Raw genomic sequence first — 21,453 nt, forward strand, 5'->3', positions numbered from 1 at the left:
CAGTGGCGGCTTCAAGAAAATCTGGTTGTACTTATTCACCCTACTCTGGTTTGTAGGTGAACAATCGTTGCCCTGCCCGTTTACTTTCCCAAAGGACCCTGACCTGAAGTCTAATAACTATATTTTAAAACAAAAACACCCTCAATTTTATGTTAAACATTCATTAAAATAAGTCACTTAATAAAGTTGATCTCTATCAAGAGGGAGACACATCCTGTGGTGGGGCCTGGCCCTTTAAATGAGGTCTGTAATAACTAGAGAGCTCTATTGTCTTCTTGTTAGGATAAGATGGATTCAAATACAGTTTCCCTACCTCCCTCACTGTCCCCCCACCCACCCCAAATCACAAGCTTCTGGGCTAAAAGCTATCCAACTTTGATGAGAATCTCATAATTGTTTACTTTTTAACTAAGGCTATAAGAACTGTAGAAGGTGTTTAATTTGTTGTTCTGTTTGTTTTCAAAAGTCTGACTCCTTTCATTTGTGATTCTGGGTAAGTAGCAGCTTAAAGGGTTTTACTTAGACACAAAGATCAGTTCCCTAATTTTCAATTTCCGTAAGTGTAAATTTCTACAGTGTCAGAGGCTGTCTTGAAATGGGGGAGGGGAAGTTATAAGAATGCATTGGGTAAGACACCTTGATGTTTTCACACACCAAAACCTGGAACTCCATACCAAGGCCTCTTCTCCAGCTGTGTACTGAACAAAACTACTAATATTTTCTCAAAACTTATTTTATATATAAATGTATGTGTTGACCTTAATGATTCACTCTGCCAACCGAATAGCTAGGAGACAGAGGGAAAAGCCCTATGGAGCTGATGCCAGCTAATGTCTTCTTCCTCTAGAGCAGAATTTGGGGAGTGAATTTCCATCATATGTGTAAACAGCCTCTGCAGTAATATAGTGTTTCTGAAAAACAAAACATAGAAATCTTAATTTTTTTCTCCTTATTTTTTCAGCTTTACCCTTTCCTTCCCCTCCATGCCTGCCACTACGTGCAGTTAGCCTATCTTTTTAGGAGCCATAGGAGATGAGGGCTGTGCCATGCTGCACAGCAGGTAGCCCAAACTAAGCAACAGAAGAAAAGAGAGGCTGAGAATGGACTGGCTCAAGTCATGTGGGAGTCTTGGGAAAATAAGTGATCTGGCACTCCTTCAAACCAGTATTCTTTAAATAGCTGAGGGCAGAGAGAAATTCATTTTCTATTAATATAAAATGTATAGCTCTTTATGGTCAAAATAAAGAATTTATTATATGCACTGAATATAACAATATTTTCACTTATTTGGAATTATCTTTCTTTTAACATTTATCCCATCAGTTATCACTCGAATAGCAATAGTTATTCACCAAGCGGCGAGGTAAATTACACTTTCAAAATCTTGCTCAAAATCTATTTACAAGTTCTTTTTTTCTCCCTAGTTTTTATGTCATAAAAACAGTCCTATCTTTTCCAAAGTAGTTATTGCTTCTTCATTTTTCTTTTGGGAGTTTCTGAGCCAGACAAGCTCATGTAGACATGTTCTGGCCTTAAACTGTAGAAAATAACAAGCTATCTCCCAAAATAATGTTACAGTTTTGGGATAGAATTCCAAACACAAATCCTACCACCACCTCTTTTCCAACCAGCTTTTCTGAGGGAGGATGCATACCTGTATCTATACCCCAATGAGACAACCCCAGTACCATTTTATTAGTAAGCAGTTGAACGCCCAAACTTAAAGTGAAGCTTGGGTCATGGTTGGGTAGAGGATAGAAAGCCCATGTGAGGCCTCTTACTTTTCCAACTCTGAAATGAAATCTTAGGACCCCTTCAAGTGTACCAGAACTCAAAGAGTGACAGTGAGGATAAGAAGACTCAAGTAGAGAGAGCTAAGCACATGTCCACCTACCTGACCAGGTGTCAGGATGAGGTTGGCCTGCTAAACCCCTGGATTTGGGAAGAGGAAAGGGGAGAGGAGGAAGACTGGCCCTTCTCACCAGAGGTGACCCATCTGCCTCTTATTCCACAACCCCTACTGCCTCTTTATTTCCCTAGTACAAGGGGGGAAATGTGCAAAACAGCCTGCTACTCCTAGGAGGAGGAAAGGAAAAAGCAGGCATCAGGGCCTGTCAGAGATGAAAGTGAGTGCCTTTCAATGTCAAAATCCCTTTCTCTAGTGAAAAATCCCCAGTGTCTCTGACCAGACTAGTCACTATCTACCCTCTTTAATAAGTTTAGGTGGGGGTTTAGGCAGAAGTTTCGATGGTGGTTTCCTCCTTTATGAGCTCTGGCAGAAATGCAGAAAGAAAAGCTGAATAACCCCCCAAACCCCTACACTCCAGGCCCTTTTATTCTCTCTTTAACAAATGGGCTAAATAATCAAACCTTTGTTTAACTAAGACTGTCCAACTAGGAGAGATTAGCAGCTCCCTCAGTTATTGACATTGCTCCACTGTAACTTCCTGGGACTGATGAGATGCACAGTTAAGCTGTTCTTCCCAAGATTTTCTGTAGTGGGTCAGGATAGGTCATTAATCAACTTAACTTCAAGGCCACACTGCATCCTAGGCCAAATGTTCACTTCACAGTCTATTTTCCATCAGAAATTATGCCTAGTCATATTGCCCAAAATTGGTCAACAGAGATTACTTTTGAATAAAACAACAGAGTGGCTGAAAATGGAACAATGTGAAGCCTTTCCCATTATTAAATTGCCAGGGAAATTCAAGTTCAAAATGAATTCCTCTTCCTATTGTCAACTGAACTCCAAAGACCTTAAAGCGCAAGATACTCTGCTTTCTCTAGTTTCCTGATCTTTTCAGTCCCTGTCAGAGGGCGCTCCCTCAAAGGCCTTGGGATTTAGGCTACTTTAGCAGCTGCTGCATCTTCTTCCATTACAATGGGTGTAGCACCTTTAGTACCTTCAAAATAGAAGTAATCCACCCAAATCTCTCGTGTCTCAAAAATGCAGAAGCAGATGTGACTCCTGTAATAACAGTATTTTGAAAACAAAATGATGTTCCTAGAGCCTAATGTCTAAACTCTTGTTGCTATGGCCTATCAAAGACTTCAGCAGGCTTATTGTTCTTTTGGGTAAGAATAACAATGTAGAGGAAACAAAAATGAAGAGAGAACATCTTCTTGGTTTCCTTCTTACCAGGATGTCTTTTAGAACATGTCTGTTTTCCAACTGCTACATGTGAATTTAAATTTAGTTGGAATAAATTTCTCATCAAGAGGTTAATTGTGACATTATGTTTCAATAAGGACATAGCAGACTTCCTATACAACATGTTCATCCTTTCCCTAAAAAGCCCCAATTTTTTCTAGGGACCTATATCCCCTCCAACCCGTTCACTCCAACTGAAGCTATAAGAGCAAGTCTGATTGATCTAAGAGTAATCCCCCTCACCCTTGCCAGAGGTTAATTCAAGGATGGGAATAGGGCTTAGTTAGTTACAAAGAGATTTGAGGAGGTTTTCAGTGCTAGCATCTCCAATGTCTATAACTTATTCAAGTCTTCCTCTTTTTCTCAGTTTCCTCGCCATATTTTGAATACTTCTATTTCCATTTCCCTTTTGAGTCAGGATCATAGTGGGGTCTAATGTGTCCTCTGACATATGCTGTCCCCGTAAAGCCCTACTTCCTTTAGCTTTCAGATTCTCCAGCCCTTGGGTTACTTGTGCTACCTCATGCATCACTTTCTGCCATTTCTTTCTCTACTGCTGACTCCTGTTCTATTTCTTTCTATCATTCACTACTCCTTTCAAGGAGGCCCAGATGACTTTTTAAATTTTAACCTGCTACTTAAGTGAATCCAATTATTCATCTAGCACAGGTAACTTTCAACGGCTGCCTTTTTGTCTTTTTTCCCCACTAGGCCTATGCATTTATTTTCTTACCTACTCCATAGATTCTTGAGAGTCTCCTATTTAAAAAAAAATCTGTATCTACCACAAGATCCTCAGCTAAAATATTGAGTGGAGAAATTCTACATAAGAGGTCTCCTTCCATTGGTTTCAACCCATGTTTAATCTCTACCGATTGTTGTTCTGCTTCTTTCCTTTGGTAGTGTCCTATTTGTGTCTTTTAAAAATTTTTCTAATGCTATTCATTTTCTAGCCACTTTTTCTTAGAACAAAAGCATACCTGGCTAGGCATGGTGGCTCACTCCTATAATCTCAGCACTTTCAGAGGCTGATGCAGGTGGATCACTTGAGACCAGGAGTTCCTGGCCAAGAGGGGAAAACCCTGTCTCTAGTAAAAATACAAAAATTAGCTGGGCATGGTGGCATGTGCCTGTAATTCCAGCTATTCAGGCAGCAGAGGCTGCAGTGAGCTGAGATAGTACCACTGCACTCCAGCCAGGGTGACAGAGCGAGACTCGGTCTCAAAAATAAAAATAAAGAAATAAAAATACAAAAATTAGCCAGGTGTGGTATGCACCCATAATCCCGACTTGGGAGGCTGAGGCAGGAGAATCACTTGAATCCAGGAATTAGAGCTTGCATTGAGTTGAGATCAGGTAACAGAGCACTCCAGCCTGGGTGACAGAGCAAGACTCCATCTAAAAAAAAAAAAAAAAAAAGCATACCTGCTTCCCCACATACAATTTCTATGTAATCTTAAAATTCATTAAGGCTTGGGAGATTGCGCCACTGCACTCCAGCCTGGATAACAAAGTGAGACTTCGTTTCAAAAAAAAAATCATCAGAGCCTGAAATAACACCACCACCACCAACAGTAACAATAATGGCAAGCAGTTTACTCAGCCCTGACTATGTGCCAAACACTGTTCTAAGCACTTTGTAGGTATTAATTTGTTTGATCCTCTTAGCAGTCCCACAAAATGAGGACTACTATCACCTCTGTTTTACAGACGCAGAAACAAGCACAGAGAGGTTAAGGAATTTGCCTAAAGTAAGTGGCAAAGCTCCCTGTTGGTTTTCCACTGTCATATCTGCCCAAACTTCTGTCACCTACCAGTCCTTCTCTAACGTAATATGCTTTTATTGTTTTGGCCTAGTTTTCTTTCAACTCTTAGAAATTGGGCTCTGGTCTTAAAAAACAAAAATAAAGATTTACCACTGTCTATCACAGTCCATCCTAAAACTTTAACATAATTAATTTCTTTTAATAAGGCTCTGTCAGTATTATTCCACAGGGAAAGGTATTAAAGTTAGATTCCATAATTCTTTAAAGATAACTTCTGGGTATCATTGGATTGCATAGTTACCAGGGTTCCCCAAATTTAAATCCTTAGTTCCAACTTAATTTTCACCACCTGATAAAAAATTATCTGGGCATGTACTAAAGAATGAATTTTTACAGCTTAGTGAGATAAGTCATTCATACTCTAACAAGAATATTTTAAACAGAGCTGGTTATTCCTGCAGGGAAACCATATTCAGATCAAACTAATTTTTTAAATGACATAAAAGGAGTGAGCAGCTTTGAGGTGTCTTATGTAACTGATAAGTGCTGATGGCTTGGGACTAGATGATAGAATGACAGCGGAAAGGGAAGCTGAATCTTTGAAATGGTAAAATTATAATTTAAGAATCACAGTAAATATCACCTGCCAGGTATTAAAATGATTAAAGAGCTTATTTTTTCCACAGTGCTATTGTGATAGGTTTTATAAACAGATAATTTTAAGTACACTAACCTGTTAAGCACCAGTAATTAGTTGAGAAAAACAAACACAAATGTTCTTGAAGAGAGAGCAAACCCTGAGGGAATTCAGTCCTCTGAAATTATGCTATTACTGAAATAATTCTGGGTGACTCCTACCCCCTCAAAAAAACCTTTAAATTTTTATCCTGTTTTCTAACATATATAACTTTTATGACAGCTAATTGACAGAATTATTTACTAATATGGGTGGATCTGCCTACGGATAAAATCTTCCAGGTTATTTTGTGTTCTCACCAGAAGAACTCAAAATATTGTCTACAATGCCTCTGAATGGAAAGGGCACTGGATTGGCAGGCAGTGGCTTTGCTACCAAATAGTTATGGTTTTGTTGTCTCACTTCTTTGGACTGTAGTTTCCTAATCTGTTGAATACAGAAATGAGATTTAATGATCTCCAAGGTCTGTCGTAACAACTTTTAAGTTCCACAACTGAGTTGAGTTTGAACACTTTTTCACAAAGACGGCTTTAACATTTAATGCCATGAAATAAACTAAACATATGTAGAAACCAGGATGTTGAGATAGGATAAGATTTTTTAATACATCTCAATAGATGTTCCATTATTGTTACTGGGTTCTCTCTTGAGCACTTCATCAGCTATCAGGGCACCAAGAAAGGGAGCAGAAGAAATGCCAAAGCTCGAAAAGGAAGATAATACAGTACATAAGGAAAGTTCCTGACATCCAGCAAGGAAAAAAATCCATTCCTTAAAATCCTGGGGGATAATGGAAAGAAAAGGGTACAAGGAAGAGGTAATTAGACCCAGTGTGCTTACCTTCTATTCCCTCTCAGGGTGGAAATGAGAACTGAAGGTATGTAGTTCACATATGCACATAGACATAGGGAAATCCAAGAAAGTTGGTGGTTTGCTTCCCTGGGCATGTCTCTGAAACACCAAGACCTCTAGGAGTTCTCCTTTCAGCCTGCCAGCATGTTCAATATCACATAGGGAGAAAAATGCAACATTGTTGGACGGTGGCTCAATGACTAATAAGCCCAAAACAAGGCTCCTGGCTCAAGTTGGCCTACATATGCTATTCAGGGAATCCACAAGTACCCATGTGTCTCAGTGAGAACCATGGATCAAGGGATCAAGGGACCTGTGGAGACTTGGGGTCAATACAAAGAAGTTGTAGTGTATAGGGCAAATGGCTTATGTATGAATCTCAGCAAAGGAAATCAGCCTCAAAAGAACAGAAATGACCAGTTTTATCAGTAACAATGATAAATGACAGTGGCTGCCATCAGACAATACCAGCCACTCCCTACCAGAAGACAACATAAGGACTGGCATTAGGGGCTTAGATGCCCTTGTAAATCTCCCTGTCCCTCAGGGATGCTGCCAGCCTACCAGTCACTGTGGGAATTCAAAAAAGGTGCTCCTTTTCTCAAGACACTTTACTACCATCTATCAGGAAATTGTCATAATATACTGATTTTGCTAAAACAAGGCATTTTACTACCATATGCCAGAGAATGTTGTAATAATTCCCCACCTCTTCTCCTGCCCCGGAGCTCGCTGTGCATGTGCGTGCGTGTTGGAAATCTAAGGTATGTAAAAGATATCCCTTAGATACAACAACCCTATATCCCCCCATTAATATCATGGAAGGAGAGAGAGTTGGGAAATAAAAGCTGAAAGACAGAAGTTATGTTTTGTGTTTTTTTAAATTGAGACAATATGGGGACTTAAAGTTAAAATTACAGAAAACAAACAAGTTACATTTTCTTTACATCTGAATTAAGTAAACCTTCAACTCTGCTACACCAAAATACAAACTCTTTATTCCCAATATTTTTCTTTTATTAGTATTTCTCATAACACCTTACATACATATTAATGCATACATGGAAGGAGCCAATAAGTACTTGTTAAATTAAAAAGTAAATTTTTAGAAAAATAAAAAATTATGGACACACTTATGTATATTATCATGTAATTCTCCTGTACTTTTACTTCTCCCCTATGTTTATTTGAACAAACCTAAAATTGTACCCATTTGCACCTAGCTAACAACCATAAAAATTTGAAGTTCTCCAGCTGTTTTTGACAGCTGTCCTCCTCAAATTTTTTTTGAGAAACAAACATAGATCTATGTTTCTCTATTTTTCTGGACTAAAGAGAGATCATCTCAAAATAACAGAACACTTAAAAACTGAAAACAAGATCATGTGGTCTAAAATAAGTACTTATTTAAACTCGGGAGGTGAGGGGGGACCTGATATCTAGAAAGGTGAAGTACTTTGCCTGTAGTCACACACCAAGGCTGGGACTCAACACACTGCACAATACAGGCTTGCCTCTTTGCGTCTCGCCCTCCTCCCAAAATATACTTTCCTCCCTCTCAGCTTTCCCTTATCATGCTTTGTAGTTGCTTAATTATCGATGTCAAACCAAGACAGCAACTGATGACACTCGAACCAGAGACATCACCCAAAGTTCTGAAAACCAACTGCCAGTTTTACCACATCCAAAAAATGCAAAACAAAAGAGAGAAGATGGAGAACCAATAAAGAGTACATTTTCAGTCATCGTTAACAGTAGCAAGGGAATAAAAACAAGTTTTCCTTGGAGAGAGATTATGTTGGGGGCATCAGATAGAAAGGTAATTCCTCTTGAGGGTTTTTGTTTTCCTTGGAGTTTGTGGGACCTGAAAGAAAATTAAAAAGTAAATCACATAAACAATCACATCAACAAACTTACTTCTCTCCTCTCACATAATTATTTTCCCGAACATTGTATACACTTCTTCAAAGAACAAGTCAAATTGGCCAAAGGTTAAAGCCTTTTCAAGGTTTAGATGATCTACGATTAGGAACCGATTCCAAACTTCGGTTACCAAGCCCAAAGCTCAGAGAAGGAAATCTCCAGTGTTTGCAAATACCCTCTGCTTGGCTAAAGGGCACGAAATCTCTAGCGCTCCCTACAGCTCAGATTTTGAACCCACCTACCACAGAAAACCCGAGTTACCAGATTGGCTCCCTCGTTCCACTTTTTTTCAGCTCAAAAAACTGGGTGAAGATTGGGGTGGGGGGGAGGCTGAAACGGTGAACTGAAGGATTAATCACTTCTCCCCATTACATCAGCAACCCCCGCCCTTTCCTCCGAGCACCTCCTCTCCCAGAATCGTCGCTACGCACTGGCGCTCTCTTCGCCCACCCCCAGCTCTATTATATGCCCTGATACCTCCCCATTATCACCCGCCCCGCCACACTCCCCCTTTCCTCTTTCCCCCTCATAAGCGGGGGAGGGAGGAAACCCGAGAGAGGAAACAGGGCGTTGAAGGGACTTCGCGATAAGAGCGGAGGCCTTATTGGCCAGAAGGTTGTACGGGCGCCTTCCATTGGCCGCCTGGCCGGAATCCCCACCCCTCTTCTCCCCGCCCATTTACCCCTCCCCCAGCCGCCCCGCGGCCCTCCCCCGCGCCCCCGGCCAGCCCCGCGGCGGGGAGGGACGGACTGGGCGAGTACAGGCTCCGGCGGTGTCAATGGCTCCTCCTGCCACGGAGCAGCAGCAGAAGCAGTGGCGACGGGGCTGAGGAGGAGGAGGAGGAAAGGCTCCTTTAAGGAGGAGGAACGACGACGCCTCTTTTTCCCCCTATCTCCTCCCTTCACACTCATTTCCCCTTCGCCGAGGAGAGAAGGGGGGAGGAGAGAGAAGAGGCCGAAGAAAAAGAGAAAAAATTCCTCACAGAAATTTCTTTCAGGGGGTGTGGGGGGGAGGAAGAGGGGTAAAAAAGAGCCGGGCGCCCCCTGCTCCCTCCCTTCTCTCCCTCTCTTCTCCTTCTCCCTTCTTCACCCGCCCGCCCACTCCCCCCGCCTCCGGAGACGCCGCTCGCGAGTCGGCGGGACCGGGATCTGTCTCCTCAGCCGCCGCCGCCGCCGCGCTTCGCCTCAGGATCCCCAAGCGGCGGACGCCCTTTCTTTCTTTCTCGCTCTGCCCGTCTTTCTGTCTCCGTCCCTCGCGGCCGCCCCGCCCGGCGGCCTCGGCCTTCCCCGTGCGTCAGGCCCGCCCGGCCGGCCTCGCTCGGTCTCCGTCTGTCTCCCCGGGCCTTCCTCCGGACTCGGGGTCCCGCTCGCCCCCTCCGCCCTCAGCGTCTCCCCTTCCCCTCGCCCCCTCTCCTTCCTCCCCCCTCTTCCACTCTCCCCACCCCCTTCTCCTGCCCCGGAGCTCGCTGTGCGTGTGCGTGTGTGTGTCCCTCCGCCAACGCCGCCACCTCAGCCCGGCAAATGAACTCCGTCCGAGCCGCCAACCGGAGACCCAGGCGAGTGTCGCGGCCGCGCCCGGTGCAGCAACAGCAGCAGCAGCCCCCGCAGCAGCCGCCGCCGCAGCCGCCTCAACAGCAGCCGCCCCAGCAGCAGCCTCCGCCGCCGCCGCAGCAGCAGCAGCAGCAGCCTCCGCCGCCGCCACCGCCGCCTCCGCCGCTGCCTCAGGAGCGGAACAACGTCGGCGAGCGGGGTAAGGCCGCGCTCCCTCCCAGCCGCCCGCCGGTCGGGGCACCGGGGGAAGGGAGGCCCGGGCGGGCGGGGGCGGCCTGCGCGCCCTGGGGGTGGGAGACCCGAGCTGAGCGGAGGCGGGTCCCCCGGTGCCGCAGTGTCAGCCCGGGCCAGGCCCGGCCGGCAGGAAAAGCCGCGGCTTCCCCACTCGCCCGGGTTCTCGCTCAGGCCGCGCTTTGTTTGGTTTCGGGGGCTCGGCACCCTCCACCCCCACCCATCCCTTTGGTTTCTCGGCTCGCTCGCAGACCCCGCAGGAGTCTGTTGGTGGCCGGGAGGAAGGCGAGTGGCGTGATTTCTCCCTTTTCTGCCGCCTTCCATGGTTTAGACTGCCTCTTTCTAATGGTAGGTGGGGGGAGCGACTGGGAGCGATCGGGCGGTGGGGTTGGCTGGGGAACTTGTTTTCCCCCTTTTTCCTGTGCTAGCCTCCCCCTTCCTGGGGAGGAGCGGGAGAGGGGAATCGGGGTGGTCTGTAGTGTTGGCCGGGGAACTTGTTTCCCCCGCCCCCCCCCGTCACGGGGTAGGGGGAGCAGCGACTCCTCTCCCAACCCCACAATGTTTGCTGCGCAGTTTGCCTTTAGTTACAGAACCCCTGGGAAGGATCCGTTAAATCAAGACCTTTAAATAAATAAATATAGAATCCATCGGCCATTTCCACCCCCCTCCCTCATGTGCAGTGCAGTTACCTTTCCGCTCTATCGACACCCCCTCGCCTGTCCTCCCCTAGCGACCCCCCATTGCCGCGGTGCTACTCTCCGTTTCCTAGTGGGGTTTGATCGCCCCTTCCTTAGAACTGACCCCTTGGGATAGTGTGTGTGTATGTGTGTGCGCGCGCGTGCGTGCGTGTGTGTGTTGTGTCCAAGGCCTAGTGAAATGTGTCATTTGGACCCAACTGTGCAGCACTGTCTGGTAACCACCATTGTCTAAGGGCTGAGGCTCCCCGGGGTTGAATTCCTGCTTTAGCAAAAATAATGTTCAGTTCTACTCGGATGATGTGGTTATTTTGGGAGATTTATGAGGTGGGGGTGTTGCACCTTGGTCTCCAAACATAAACATTCTCTTTATTAATTAGCTGTTCGCAGTAGGGGTGGAGGTCAGAACCGTATTTATGTGTATGGTTGTTGTTTTAAGGAGGAGGAGAATTGTTAGGAGACATTTTGCGTGTTTTAGTTGGTGGATTAAGGTTAATTTTATATGCGTTGGTTGTCACACTTCCATTGATAAGGGGATTGAAATTAAAGGTTTTTTAAAATTATACATTATTTCTTTAAAAATGGTTTCATTGTTGTACTTGATCAAAATATTTAACAAATGAAGGGAGATGTTAATCGGAAGATAGTTTAAAGGGTTTTCACTAAGCACTGTTAAAGAGTCTTAGAGAAAGCAGTGTGCTATATGTTACTTGAAAGAATGTGATGTTTCAAGGCAGAGATCTTGTGCAACATAATTGGTAAGTGTGTTTTGTTTTGTTTCGTTATACATTTACCATTTTGGGGGTAAATTTAAAAAAATCTGTAGTCTCATTATTTCCTTTCACATGTGTATCAGAGTTCTTCTGATTCCATTCAAATAATGTTCGTCTTCTTCCAGAATTGGCACTGTATGTGTAGTACAGTTGACAAATTTTTTTTGAGAAAACAATGACACTCGATTCAAATTCTGCCATTTAATATTAAGGATTCTCTCACTACAGTAAGCTTTTTCAAGATGTGGTGATTGGTTAATAACATTAGCATTGGATCAAAACGTGTCAGGCAAACCTAATTTAGTCCCATTGTGCATTTTAAAATGTTTATTCTGAATTTCCATTTCAAGATTTGTGTGTAATTTCAAACTTAGTTGATGTAATTTTCTCTTGGACACTTTTATTCGTTTGTTCAAAATTATCAGCTACTGAGGTCTATTTCCATTTCTATTTGAAGTAAAGTGACTTGGTTGTCGGCAGTCACATGCCAGCGTGTCAATTTTCTTCTCATTGATGTCCATAAACTGTCAAAAGTATTCATGAATCCAAATTTCCGTATGTACCCAACCAAATGGTAAATGAAATTCACTGTGGAATTGTTTCTCTGCAGCTAGTAGAAACCGTTCTGGAGCTTCTGTGTTGGCACAGAGGGGAAAAGAACTTTAGGGAAAATAGTATGAGTCTTTCAGAGGGCACATAAATGGCCTTAAATTGCATAAAACAGTAAGATGAATTAGTAAACTACAATAATAAAGATGTTGCCAGTCATATGTAAAAACGTTATTCTTTGAAAGTTTGTCATTTTAATGACATTTTTAAAATGTCTGATTCATATAATGATCAGAAGTTAGCTAAGAATATTTTAAAAGTTTTATGGAGCATGCAGTCACTTTCTAGTTTGTAAAGGAGGGATTTTGTTATTTGTTAAAGATATGCTGGATTTAATCATTGTAAGATAAAGAACTAAAGCTAACAAGTGTTTGTATGTGTGATGTTTTTATTTTTATTTTTATTTATTTTTTACCTTTTACTATTAATGGATATGTAACTCTTGTGTTAGGATCTTGGATAGAGTTACATAATAGTAGATCAGACAACTTTTCAGATAGGGAATCAAAGTGAGACATGCTGTTTTAAGACAAACCAGTTCAGACTGTATATAAAATCATTTCTTTTATATAAAGATGTATTTTAGGTTCTTTAGTGGTAATAAAATAGTTACAGTATGTTTTGAGGCAAAAAGTCTGTCAGAATAGTTTTTAGCTGCTTACTTGCCCACAGGTTAATTGGTATAAAAACTTCCTTGACAACACTTTTAAACGTATTTACATACACATACACGTGTGTATATGTATTTGTGTGTATATTTGTATTTATGTGTGTGTGTTGTGTGTGTGCATACATTATGTATGTGTGTGCATATACACTTTCTTTTACATGTGATGACCAGTGTTTGAAGAAGAAAGAAACCAGACCCTACTGATTAAAATCTTATGAGGATTTTTCAAAGCTTTCCATGAGGGAGCATTTCTTACACCCCGCGTAAGGAAATATTGGCCTGGATATTTCATGGAACGTCGTGTTCAGTTGTTATCTAAAATGATCAGCTACCTTAAAACTAAATACTAGACTAATCATTTGCTTTTTTAATTTCTTAAATTCCTGAGTTTGGGATTTCATGTACCACATTAAGCTAGTAGAATTGTATTTTACAGAACGGGTACGGTGGCTCATGCCTGTAATCCCAGCACTTTGGGAGGCTGAGGCGAGTGGATCATGAGGTCAGGAGTTTGAGACCAGCCTTGCCAACATGGTGAAACCCTGCCTCTACTAAAAATATAAAAAAATTAGCCAGGTGTGGTGGTGGGCACCTGTAATCCCAGCTACTCAGGAGGCTGAGGCAGGAGAATCTCTTGAACCTGGGAGGCAAAGGTTGCAGTGAGCTGAGATGACACCATTGCACTTCAGCCTGGGTGACAGTTCAAGACTCCGTCTCAAAAATAAAAAAAAATTGTATTTTACATAGTGACAATTTGGTAATATATTTTAGGATTTAATGAAACAGTAGTGTGGGATTGGAATTTTGATACTCGTTTTGTTTTAAAATTCTAAAAGGAGTTAGCTTTTGCAGCCTGTTCTGGTGAATTTGTCGTCTTTACTGTAGGAATTTATAATATTTTTTAGGCATATGAGTAAAGTTTACAAGTCTACAGAAGTGCTGTGTGTTCTCATCAGTAATTTTAAGTTGTTAAAATTAATTACTTTGAACCAAAATTGCACCACTGTACTCCATCCTGAGCGACTGAGACTCCATCTCAAAAAATAAATAAAATAAATTACTTTGAGTAGGTAATATTTCCACATAGTCTAAAATGGAAGTCCCCTTTGTACACCTGCCTCCAGCTACTAAATTCTCCTACCTGGAATCAAATAACTGTTATTAGTTTCTCGTTTATTACCTTTTAATAAAAGATGAATTTGGATTCTGGGAATAATCTTGATGTTTTGAGAGTTTTTGAAAATAGATTTAATTTTTTTCTAGTTGGAAAAGTCACAGGACTGTTTTGAAGTGCTAAAAATTTAATTGTGATATTTATAGTTCAAGAAATTTAATGAATGCATTAATAGATTTTGCTATTCATTTCTAGTCCAAACTAATCCTGTAGGAAAAGAAAAACCTAGTCTCTCTAATGCTGTATTTGTGGGATGAAAATCTTACCTATGACAGTGGAATTCTAGGGTTTTTTAAAAATTGAAATCATTTAGTACATATAATGTTACATAAAATATTCCTAGTGGGGAGATTCACACACACACACACACACACACACACACACACATATACACACACATATAGATATATATTTTTTCTCAACACCGTACTAATGAGGAATGAGCTATATATTTATAATATGCAGCAGCCAGTACATTCCTTGCTGTTCTTGTCAGGAATACTAGTTATACCTTCTTTGGCACTGTTCTAGCTCATGATAGCTCACCTTCATGGATCCTCTGCAGTCTTATTAGAGGAATACTGGACAAGGAACATGATTTTTCCTGTTTTAGGAAGTACTGTGGGGTACAACTCTCTCATCTGGTGGCTAACCTTACCAAATGTATCTGGGGAGAGGAGACAGTGCCACCCAACCTTTTTGGTGCAGGAAGTATGGGAGCTGTAAAGAAAGCCTATTTTCTCAAAGCTTGGAACTTACTTGAGGGATAGAAAGAGTAATGTGGCTATTAGTGTTAAAGTTCTGCTGATGAGGCCTAAGAGCTGTCCTTCTGCTGCTTTTCTCCGTTTACTGGCAATTCTGACAAACCCAAGGAAAGGCCATCCAGCTTGGAAACCTACTAGGTAAAGCAGGAACCACAAGTAGTTCTTGATCTGTTAGTGAGAAACCCTGGTTTGAGTATTTTCTCAATTTTTTTTTCCTCTGTTTCAACTTTGAAAATAACCTGTCTATAGTAATGAGCTATTTCAACATGAGGTCTCCTGTTGTCCCCCATTTATCCCTGATACTAAAGTTACTTTGTGTCTGTTTTGTCCCACTTATCTTTGAAGTATTATTCTGTTTTAAACCTTCCAGTTCACTAATTTATCAGACCTTAGAAATACATTCTTACCTTGCAAAGAATTCTAGTATGTGACTTTGTTGGCAAGGTATTCCCCAAATTAGAGTTGCTACCCTCTGAAAATAAAATTATGAAGATACGCTATAAGGAACGAGATAGTATGATATAAAGAACTCAGAGTTAAAGTTAGCTAGATCTGAGTTCTAATTTTGACTACCCATCTGATTAGCTATGTAACATTTGGTAAGTAGTGTTAACCTCTCTGAGCCTTACTTTGTAATCTTTCAAGTGGGGATAACACCTTGCCTTATAGAACACTTACAAGGATGAGAGATAGTAAAGTACTTAGCACATGATAGATATTTAATAAATGACAGGTCTTTTAAGTATATAAAAAAAGAAGATTGTATCAGCTGTATATAAAATTAAAGCAAGAGATAAAATGTACATGAATTGTTAAAGAGTTTCTGGCATACCCCAAAATGCAATCTAGATGACTTGTAACCTCAGAGAGATTGATTTCTGTAACCCCTCATTATATAAGGGTTATACCTTATTATATAAGGTAGATTTTGTTACGTATTTTTTTTAATGAATAAACAGGCTCAAGTTATACAACAATGAAGATGTATAGTAGGTAGCAGGAAATAATTTCAGAATTGATTTGTATCACTTAATCTTTCTATAAACAAGGGAAGATAACAAAATACATTTGGCAGAATGTCTGTATTACTTTAAGGAGTTGCAGTAACCTGGCCCTTGAAGCAGATCTGCCCCCTGTCCTATCCCATCTGCCCTACTGGATTTGGCTACACTAGTTTGATTCTATTGATTGTTGATTTATTTGGTTTCACATTTTTCAAGTAATTTTCTGATTATAATTTTACCTCTCATGTAGATTTGTCTCAAGATGAGTCTGCGCTGATTGACCAGCATGTTTTTCCAGTGTGTTGATGAAACCATTAAGTACTCATTATACAAAGAAGCGTAGATTTCCCCTGAATTACTCATAAGTTATGAATAAAGGTTATTAACTGATTTTAGCTCATGGTTATTAGGCTGGACTATTTCAGGAGGGGGAAAATGTGAGTTAAATTAGTTTTAGACTTCAGTGGTAATTTTCACTGGTTTGTGGACTAAATAAATATTCTTTTCTCACCATAGTTTGGTGTGTTTCTTATATGTGTAGCTTGGAGTTTTTATATATGTTTGGCTAGCACAAGAAATGTGCGTAAACTTAATCCTTAGAAAATAGAGAAATGAAACCAACTAACTTCCTTTACATGATTTATTTCAGTTGAAGGAAAATATCAAAAATACTTATTTTACTTTGAAAATGAATGCATTAATTGCATTAATTCTTTTTTAAATACCCCAAATAAGATAGCATGTTAAAGCAAGTGTGAGTTCAATATGTTAATTGCTTGCTCTCCCAGTTTCTAAAAACCTCATTGTTAAATGTTCTGTTCTTTGTAACAAATGGAAGACTATGGGGTTATATTCAAAAAGGGGAGAAAATTGTTAAAAGCTATTCTTCCATATGGTGACTAAACCTTAAAAAACTTTAAGGAATTATCACATCTCATGAGAGAAGAGGTGTCATTCATCTTTTCTTTGTGTAAAGAGAACTTCTTTAACCTACTTTGGTTTAGCTACAGTAATTCTTTTTTATATCCAAGCATTGGTTTTTCTATCTTGCATCCATAGTATATAACATACTCTATGTAAGAACATGTGGCTTTATATGACTGTAACACTTAGGAGGAAAGGGGATGGGAAAGAGGAAGAGCATATAATTATTTCTTATTCCCTTGCTATATTTTGAGATGGACAACATTAGTATGTATGTCACTAGTTACTGTTTCTTCATAACTTTTTGAAAAAAGAAAAAAAAAGCTTTAAAGAGAATTATAAGTGAATAAAATTTAACAAATGAAAAGTAGGAGTCTTTCCAGACTTCTATCATAGTAAAGAAGAAAGATCAAAGAAGATATGTTGAAAGAAATACGAGTTGGAGTAAGGCACTATATTTTGAAACAGCTTTTTTTTTTTTAAAGCCTTCAGCACCCAGTATTCCCAGGAGGTCTCCCATCCAAGTACTAACCAGGCCCGACCCTGCTTAGCTTCCAAGACGAGATTGGGCATGTTTGGGGTGATATGGCTGTAGAGTGAAACAGTATTTTTAGCAAATGTTCTTATGGTAAAGGAAATTATGGAGTTGCTCACTTTTTTGAATATAAGGTCAGCAGTATGTAAAAGTAGCCACTAAATTGCTTCACAGTTTTGTGTGAAATGACTGATATCTTCATAATTCTCTGAAAGACATTTGCGTTTTAAGAGATTGATTATGATAACTTGTCAAATTTTGGTATTTTAGGCCAAATAAAAGAGGGAAGCAAAATGAAACAATTGGGGTGGGCATGGTGGCTCACGCCAGTAATTCTAGCACTTTTTGGGAGGGTGGGTGGGGTGGATCGCTTGAGCCTAGGAGTTTGAGACCAGTCTGGGCAACATGGCGAAACCCCATCTCTACAAAAAATACAAAATTAGCTGGGGGTGGTAGCCCATGCCTGTAGTCCCAGCTACTCAGGAGGTCGAGGTAAGATGATCACCTGAACCCAGGGAAGTCAAGGCTGGAGTGAGCTGTGACTGTGCCACTGCACGCCACCCTGGGTGACAGAGTTAAGAACCTGTCTCAAAAAAAAAGAAAAGAAATGATTTGAAGAAGGGCTTTCCGTGTAGGAGTGATTCTTCAGAGGCAAATAAGGTATTGGGGCGGGGCAAGGCAGAGGAGTGGGAAAGTAGAGGATTCCTGCAATAATCAGTTTATATGTTTATTTCTTTTCTTGATCTATTTCTGACTTTTAAATTTTTCTCTTGAAGTTTTGCTTTCTTTTTTTTTTTTTTGAGATGGAGTCTCACTCTGTCTCCTAGGCTGGAGTGTAGTAGCGCAGTCTCGTCTCACTGCAGCCTCCACCTCCCAGGTTCAAGCGATTCTCCTGCCTCAGCCTCCTGAGTAGCTGGGATTACAGGCACCCGCCACCACACCCGGCTAATTTTTGTATTTTTAGTAGAGACAGGGTTTCACCATGTTGGTTAGACTGGTCTCAAACTCCTGACCTCGTGATCCCCCCACCTCGACCTCCCAAAGTGCTGGGATTACAGGTGTGAGCCACTGCACCTGGCCCTGAAGTTTCACTTTTTAAAAAATATTCAAAAGACTAATTATGGGTTGAGCATTATGAGGGAGAGAAGTAGAGTATGTATGGATCATTTGCATTAGCAACAGTCATTTGAATTAGAAACAGTCTATAGTTTTTAAAAAATAAATGGGCTATATACATTTAAAACTGTGTAGTTAAGGTTGGACATGGTGGCTCACTCCTGCAATGCCAACATTTTGGGAGGTGGAGATGGGCAGATCACAAGGTCAGGAGTTCGAGACCAGCCTGCCTAACATGGTGAAACCCTGTTTCTACTAAAAATACAAAAAATACCTAGGTGTGGTGGCAGGTGCCTGTAATCCCAGCTACTCAGGAGAATCACTTGAAACCAGAAGGCGGGGGTTGCAGTGAGCTGAGATCGTGCCACTGCACTCCATCCTGGGCCAAAGAGCGTAACTCTTTCTCAAAAAAAAAAAAAAAAAAAAACAACTAAGCCGGACGTGGTGGCTCACACCTGTAATCCAAGCACTTTGGAGGCCAAGGCGGGCAGATCACCTGAGGTCGGGAGCTCAAGACCAGCCTGACCAACATGGTGAAACCCCATCATAAAAAACAAAAAAACAAAAAAACTATATTGTTATTTAAATTGTGGAAATAATTTCTATTAATGTTCTTTAAGCTTTTAATTGAAATATGTAAGTTCATAAATCATCAGTGTACAATTTGATTACTTTTCATGAAATGAACACATCTGTGTTACCAAAAATACCTAGAGCAAGGAATAAAACACTACCAGTATTCCAAAAGTCCCCCTTGAAGGGCCTTCCAAGTCACCATTCCCAACCCCATCTTTCTGATTGCTTGGATTGTTTATTCCTGTCTTTGAACTTAATGTAAATGTAACCCCCCAGTATGTATTCACTGCTATGTGTCTGACAGAATTCTCCCTTAATATTTGTTTGTGAGCTTCATCCGTATTGTTGTTTGTAGCATTAGTTTGTTCATTGTTCATTCTTGTTGCTGTTTAATATTACATTGTATGAATATACTACAGTTTATCCATTATACAATTGATGGACATGAGATTGTTTTTGTGTTTGGCTGTAAGGAGTAATGCTGCTATGAGCGTTCTTTTTTTACTTAATTTTTCTGCATTTTTTTCTCTGCATTTGTGAGCATTCTTATATATATAATACATTCCCTATGAATTTTGTACCTCAGCATATACCATTGCTGATATTTTCTCAAAGACAAAATTTCCATTTACAAGAAATGGAAACTAAAACAGCTTTCAGATGTATGAATATGGCATTTCATAATTACGTTGCTAAAATAATTGACTGGAAATGATGATTTTATTATAAGTATTAGTGGGGTTTTTTTTTAGTCTTTTGGTATCCTTTAATAGTTCAGTCTTGAGTCTTACAGTGTTAATCTTTTCCACAAAAAACAGGGGAGGAGACTGCCATGTTCTTTTCTATTTTCATTTTTTGCAGGTAGCTACATTTGGTATTAAAATATTCTGGGTTATTGTAAACATTGTTTTTGTGCTAAAATTTTTAGTCTACAAATTTGATTCAAATAAACATTTAATAGTTCTTTTAAGTTTTTGCAGGTATACAGTCTGAAAATCTAAGGAACTTTTTTCCCCCAATAGTCAGATAGTTTATTCACTAACTTAATATTACTTTCATTTCCTCCCAAAGATTGTAGCTCGGGTTGCTTTGAGGAGGGAAAGACATCCTTTTTTTTGTATTTAAGAATTTCAAAAAATACTGTGGGCATTAATGTATGATTCTGGGCCTTCATTCCAAAAACTTGCCTCCTTTTGCTGCTGAAGTGGTGATAAGTGATTTTGTTTCTCCACTTAAGTTTGGAACCTGTTTCTTACTCCTTTAAAGATTATCTTTTTAACAATTATGAAAATATTTTGCTGTTATTTGGACAATTATTTTATTTCTAGTTTTCTACATATTCTTGGCTACCCTTTATTGTCTTAGGGTAAGCTTATATTAAAATGGTGAGACTTGCACAGAAAAAAATGGGGCACATTTTGTTTTAGAGATGTTTTTCTAGCCCTTGACTGGACCTTTCCATTTCTGGTGTATAGGAGGAAGGTGGAAAAAGTACCTCTGCCTAGCATCCTTGATAAGTTCTTCAAGTGAAAGCTTGTACTAAAGTACTAGTGGCATATAAACGTGTATTCCTCACGATACAAGTATCCCGAGAGTGACAGATGGGGCTCTGTTCATCAGGAACTACTTGCTTGAAATTGATGACATAGTAGCCTTAGATAGCAAAGGTGGAACATTTCATTATTTCACATTTCCTCTTTCAGGACTTAACCAGTCAGTCCTGTGTTAATGCTAACAGTTGATCTTTCTTATCCACAAAAAAACAGTGTGGTGGAGACTGCCCTTGCTTTCCATTTTCTTTTTTCAACACGTAGCCACGTTCAGTAAATGTTATCATTTACTGAACATTGTCCCTAAGTTTAGGGATAAGGAGCCTGCGCTGCTTCAGGGTGGCTTTTGTGTCTTCCCTTTGTCCAGAGTGGTTTCTTAATCTTACTTCTAAATTAGAGGATTTTTGAATAAGATGACTTCTGAGATGCTTTAAAATTCTCTCTGTATCATTTCAATTGCCAGTGTAAATCAGCAAGGTTTGAATTTGTTAGATATTGCCATACAAATGTAGTTCTTGCCCTATGGAACCTTACATTAAGAAACTGAGTTTAAAGAAAATTTTAGATTAGTATGGCTTGCTAGTAAGCCTGTTGGTTTTATTTTCATTGTCTTTTTAAAATTTTTCTTTTAACAAGTAGAAATCAACTTTTGTATTGAATACATGAATAATTTATCTCCTGAGCCAGCCCGTGTTTTTCTGCCTGAATGAGATACATACATACATATATATATATAATATATATATTATATATGTAATATATATAATATATATATTATATATATGTAATATATATAATATATATATTATATATGTAATATATATAATATATATTGTATATATGTAATATATATAATATATATTGTATATATGTAATATATATAATATATA

The 21,453-nt window shown here is 40.1% G+C and overlaps 1 protein-coding gene and 1 long non-coding RNA gene across 4 annotated transcripts in view; one reads left to right on the forward strand and one right to left on the reverse strand.

The window, feature by feature from the left end:
• Positions 1 to 7,351: 7,351 nt before the first annotated feature.
• Positions 7,352 to 9,053, reverse strand: LOC116560663. The gene is made up of 2 exons (XR_004273068.1): positions 8,654 to 9,053; positions 7,352 to 8,333 (listed from the first exon to the last, which is right to left on the reverse strand). It is a non-coding gene; the product is annotated as an uncharacterized LOC116560663 (long non-coding RNA).
• Positions 9,054 to 9,143: 90 nt separating this feature from the next.
• FBXO11 (F-box protein 11) overlaps positions 9,144 to 21,453 on the forward strand; it is a 97,473-nt gene continuing 85,163 nt past the window's right edge. Inside the window, exon 1 of one of the 3 annotated variants that reach the window (XM_032292180.1) lies at positions 9,144 to 10,141. In XM_032292180.1, coding sequence (XP_032148071.1) covers positions 9,913 to 10,141 — 229 coding nt within the window. In that variant the 5' untranslated portion in view covers positions 9,144 to 9,912. Of the gene's footprint in view, positions 10,142 to 10,280; positions 10,522 to 21,453 lie in introns of those variants that run through there. The other 2 variants (XM_032292181.1, XM_032292182.1) reach the window with 2 other exon arrangements.

This window comes from Sapajus apella, unplaced genomic scaffold (genome assembly GCF_009761245.1).
Source record: "Sapajus apella isolate SASKATOON/1434 unplaced genomic scaffold, GSC_monkey_1.0 scaffold26, whole genome shotgun sequence".
Taxonomy (NCBI): Eukaryota; Metazoa; Chordata; class Mammalia; order Primates; family Cebidae; genus Sapajus; species Sapajus apella.